Raw genomic sequence first — 5,238 nt, 5'->3', positions numbered from 1 at the left:
TGACCTGTAGGAAGTGAACGAAGGCGTGCAGGCCCTCTCCAACAGCGAGGAGGAGAAAAAGGGCGTGGCTGCAGCCCTCCTGGCACCGCTCCTGCCCGACGTGGTGAAGGAGGAAGAGGAGCGCTGGAGGAGAAAGGTGATCTGTAAAGAGGAAGTCGAGCCGCCCCCCGAAGAGGAGATGAAAGGAGAAGAGGCGGCGGCTGCTCCCGAAGAGGCGGAAGCTGGCAGGGATCTGCAGGAGGAGCTGTGCAGCGTGGTGCAGTCGGGGGAGAGCGCTGAGGAAGAGGAGGAGCAGGACACCCTGGAACTGGAGATGGTGCTGGAGAGAAAAAAGGTAAGAGGGAAAATTTTGTCATTAAAATGCGGCTGTGGGTGGACCCGAGGAATAGTTGGGAATAAACCAGGAGCAGCAGATGTCTTTGTCCTGCTCCCTCTGGGAGAGCGACCTCGTGTTTCCCGTGCTGCTCCTCTACGGGCACGGGCTCTGGATAAATCCAGGCGCTGAACGGCCACAGCTTCGCAGAGACGTTCTGCTGACGATTTGGCAGCCGGTGGCAAAGCTTTGCTCTGTCTTTGCTGCTGTTAACGTGGTGCCCCGATTAGAGCAGCTGTTTGCTCTTTTTCCACGGGTGACTCATCCCCGTGGCCACTTTGTGGGAGGCTGAGGTCCCTGAAGTGCCGCTTGCTGTCGTGTCTCTTGGCAGGCGGAGCTGCGTGCCTTGGAGGAAGGCGACGGCAGCGTTTCGGGCTCCAGCCCACTCTCTGATGGGAGCCAGTCGGCCTCGCAGGATGCAGCCCACAGGCTGGCCTCTAAACGAGGGAAATGGAAACTGTTTGTCGGAGCTGCCAGCCCTGAATCTGCGAGTCGAGGCTCCAGCAAAACGGGCCGGGAGAGCCCGGAAGCGGGAGAAGCAGGTAATTGCAAAGGCTCCCTTCGGAGGGAGGAGCGGGTGTTCGGAAAGGCCGCAGCCCTCTCCCACCGGGGTCTCCTTTCCCCGAAGAAGCGCACATAGAGGAGCCGGGACGGGTGGTGAGGTACGTGTGCCGGGCAGGGTACAGGCCCAGAGGGGTGGCTGTCACCACTGTCACGTAGCTGAGCTCGCAGGCCAGCAGCACGAGTCTTGCAGGCTCAGGGCAGCGTGGGGATAAGCTGAAGCTCTGCCGGATTCTCTCCTTTATCCTGTAATTAAAGAAAATAAATGGGAGAGTGATGACATTCAGCGCTAAATCAGGAAAATAAATAGGAAAGTGCCCGTACTTGACACTTTATCAGGAGAAGGAACACAGAAGTGTGATACTGGCCGCCTTCCACTTTCCTCCTGATGTTATAAATCTGAACTGTGGTACCTGGGGAGCTCTTCCCTTCCCCTTCTTGAGTTGTGTTTCCAAGCTGCCTGGTAGCAATCGCCACGTTTCAGACGGGCAAGGTGTTCCCTGAGAGCTGCTCCGGCTCCATGCTCCGTGCGTAGGAAACGTGAGGCAGGACCTCGCCACGAGGGATTGCTGCTTCGCGGAAGGGTTGGTAGATGCCAGGTGGTAAATCACTCGAGGAACAACCCCTCGGCAGACCTCGTGTTCCTGCCGGCGCTCCGCTTCCTGGTGGTACAGCCGTGGTCTTTCACAGGCTGTTGTCAAATATTTGTTAATAGCAGCTTGGCGCATGGTGCGGAGCATCGTATAAATTTATTATCTTGGGGAAATCGCACGATTGTGGCTGTTGATGCTCCACTACAGCCCGTGCTTCACCGCCTCGGGTGGCTGTCACCTGTCCTGTCCCTCCCCTCTTCCCCAGAGCTGTGCTCCCCGACACGCGCTGGCCGCACCTTTTGGGGGAGCAGCCTGTGCCCCGCAGCCCTGGCTCCCAGTTGTGCCTGTCCCTGCCCGGCACAAGCCTTTGGGCACCCACCTGCCTCCTGGCAAAGAGGGACGCAGCCCCTGTGGCGCAGAAAGATGGCTGAAGGAGAGATAACTGCTTTTCCCAGGAAGAATTGGTACAAAAGTGCCCTGAGCTGGGAGCAGGATGCGTCCTGATGGAGTGGGGGACGGTGCCTGCCCCAGAACGGGGTTGATGTTGCCCCAGAACGGGGTTGATGTGGCCCCAACACACGTCTGCTTCAGGCAGAGGTGTGATCTGGAGGCTCAGGCCCCATGTTAGGTCAGTGATGTTTGTCCAGGGTTGCTCCGAGGGCTGGTTTTGCCAGAGGGTTTTCCCTCGAGCCTCCAGAACAACCTGCCTGTAGCCAGCTTCTCCCAGCAGCACCAGTTTCCTGCTTACCCGGGAAATGGGAAGCTGTTCTTCTAAAATCACTGATTTAAATGTGAGCACCCTGCAGCTGGAGGGCGGCTGAGGGAAGGGTCCTGCCCTTCAGCCCAGCGCACACCCGGAATGTGGTTTGGTTTGTCCCCCGAGGGCTTTTGAGAGGAGTTCCTGGCAAAACCTCCTCCCTGGAGCTTGTCTCTTGGACAGTGAATTAGTCGCCGCCCTCCCATGCTGCTGTGGAGGTGAAACCTTCTGGTCTTACCAGCTTTTTGGGAGCTCTTCAGTCTTTGACAATTGTCTCAACTTACTTAATCTTTGATACGTTTTCTTGATAAATTATTAAACCGCCCATTTAATATTTAATTTAATAATTAACGGTTGCCTGCCTGGCAGTTAGCTCTCCTCATGCTTCCTTGAACCCCGGCGCTCCAGCTTCTTCCTCCCTCCCGTCCCCACACTGTAGCAGCTGTAATTCTCTGCTTCCTGTGCCGTCCTTCCGGAAGGACCCCCACCATCCAGCCACAGAGGCAGTGACCCTCTCTCCTTTTCAATTTCAGGTTTTTATCACCGGCTCACAGAGAAAAGAGGCCGCAGCTCTTTCCTCACCCTCTCCGCCATCGGCTTTGGCTCCCTGGTGCAGTGTCTCCGGGCGGCTGTCGGCAGTGCCGTGGTGGTGGTGGTGGGTGAAGGACTCACCTCTTGTTTTTTTCTCCTGCAGCAGCGAGCACAGAAGCAACTGAAGCAAATTCAGACAAAGAGGCAGAGTCTGAGGAGCCCCAAGAGAAAGCAAAAGCACAAGGGGCACCAAAAATAGAGGAGGAGGAGCAGGACCTAAAGGTACGGAGACACAGAGGTGTGTGGCGGTGAGATCCATCCCAGCTTGCAGCAGGGACGTGGCTGGGCACTGGGCAGCTCCCCCAGGGGCTCGCTGTGGCCAGAGGGACCTGCTGGCTCCCTCGGCCACCTCTGCCCAGGGGACACCTGGGCTTTGGGCTGGGGGTTTGGCCCAGCTGGAGTGACCTTGTCACTCTCCTGCGCTGCTGGCAGGACGGCGCCATGCCCCTGCTGAAGCTCTAAACCTCAGAGCCCAGAGCAGCTCGCCCCAGCCCTGTGAAAGAGCAGCCAGGCAGGATTTGGACAGTGTCTCTGCAGCCTTGAAAGTGTTTAAAAATAAACTAAAATAAAAGGGGTGTGGGGAGGATAAAGATTGAGCCCTGGGTCTGGTCATGAGAGACAGCAGACACTTGCCTTGACTTTCTGGTCACCAATGATGATGTTACCATCCTCTGGCACGTGCCCGTTCAGCCCTCCCGTCTGCAGGCTGCAGACTCCTCGTCCGTAATCCCTCTGTCTCTGGAGGGTGCCGGTACCTGCTGCTCTGCCCTTCGCCTGGCAGGACTTTTTTGAAGTTATTAAATGCAAATGGGGGAAACCCTGGGGATTTCTAAAGATATTTTCTCTTCCAAACCTTGATTTGCTCTTTTTGGCTGCAGCTGAGTGATTCCCAGAGCTGTAGTGGTGACACGCAGAGCTATGGGCTCCGGGCGATAGCTCCGCAGAGCTCTAGGGGAGATATTTTATTTGTCCTTCTCATTCCCTTGTCACTCATTACTGCGAGATCTCCTGCAACGTTCTGTTTGGCTCCTGAGTCCTTTCATGAGCAAATGTTGTCATCTTCCTGTGCCAGATGGTTTACGGACGGGGAATCGCCGGCTCGTGGTAGAACCCTGGTGGAAGCCTGCAGCGAGCGCTGACCTCTGGCCATGCCCTCGCTTCCCACCACTTCACCATTTTGCCAGCATGAAAGGGAAGGGCTTCATTACTGTCCTTGGGACCGATTCAGCATCTCTCCCGTAAACTCTTCATGGAGTTTTGAGATGTGATGTTCCTTGCCCCAAACCACCGAGCCTCCCTCACTATAGCATCGACATGAGGCTTGTGTGATTTTTTTTTAAATTTATTTTACTTAAAAAAAAAAGCCTGCAGCAGGACCACGCTCGCTGCCTTTTAAGCTGTCACATTTGCTGTCCCCTTTTCTCCTGGTCCTGGCGGTGCCGTGTGACGGACTGTGCGCTGTAGCGTGGTGCTTTCACATGCAGGATGGTGGAGGTATGCCGTATCCTCGGGTAATCGCTAACGTTTGGTTCCTTGGCTTCAGGGTAACCTCTCTTGTGCCGCCTCTCTGGTTTGCAGGAGATCTGGGTCCTCCACTGCGAAGTCGCCCTCGGCTGTGGAATCCTCCCTGGCTTCTCCGTAGCCACATTAATGCAGGAATTAATTTCCCTACTTCAGGCTCCTCTAGCACTGCTTGTCTGTCCGGCCCGTGTCCCCCTCTGGAGACAGACGCCACGTTGTTGGCTTTGGGGACCTTCCAAAGCCTCTTCCCAAGAGTGAAGGAAAAAAAAGACATTTTTAGAGCCCTCCTTAAAGCAATCGTGATGCCGCTTGCAGGTGTCCGCCCCGTCCCTACTCTTGATCGCTGTCTGCCCCGTAGCTGCTTTCGTGCAGCCCCCCGGGCAAGGGGGATCGACAGGGGGATCCCCGTGGCCCCGTGCGGTGCCTGAACTGGAGGTGTGGCTCCTGCGGGACGCTGGGGTTGGCTAACGGCGGTCGCTGTGGGCTGGCCTGAATCTTGCCGTCGATGCTGCCTCTGCTCAGGAGTAAATCCAGAGCGGGTCCCTCTCCTGCGCTCTCCAGCCAGTTCCTCTGGAAAGCGGCAATTTACAAAGTCTGAAATTCCATCCTGGCCCGTTTCCTGTGGGAAACGGTTGAAGCAGGATTTTATTGAACGCTTTCTGCCCTGGCGATGGCTCTGCTGTAACTCGAGCTGGGATGCCGAAGCATTCCGAGCCCGTACCCCCCTCGGGCTGCTTCGGAGCGGTGACCACACTGGGGGCCGTGACCAGGAGCAGGGAAGGGTCCACACGAAGGAGCTGGGGTTTGCTGTCACCTCCCCCAGCCACAGAGGCGGGCCCGTC

The 5,238-nt window shown here is 56.7% G+C and overlaps 1 protein-coding gene across 1 annotated transcript in view; it reads left to right on the top strand.

Annotated features, from left to right (window-relative positions):
• Positions 1-14: 14 nt before the first annotated feature.
• Positions 15-5,238, top strand: part of FNBP4 (formin binding protein 4) — a gene marked incomplete at its 3' end in the record, with an annotated part of 5,526 nt that continues 302 nt past the window's right edge. Inside the window, exons 1-3 of the mRNA XM_010079346.1 lie at positions 15-334; positions 705-915; positions 2,979-3,097. Of these exons, the coding sequence (XP_010077648.1) occupies positions 179-334; positions 705-915; positions 2,979-3,097 (486 nt within the window). The remainder of the gene's footprint in view (positions 335-704; positions 916-2,978; positions 3,098-5,238) is intronic.

The sequence above is a fragment of the Pterocles gutturalis genome, unplaced genomic scaffold (genome assembly GCF_000699245.1).
Source record: "Pterocles gutturalis isolate BGI_N339 unplaced genomic scaffold, ASM69924v1 scaffold359, whole genome shotgun sequence".
In the NCBI taxonomy this organism is placed as follows: Eukaryota; Metazoa; Chordata; class Aves; order Pterocliformes; family Pteroclidae; genus Pterocles; species Pterocles gutturalis.
This window is presented reverse-complemented; position numbering and strand designations above follow the sequence as displayed.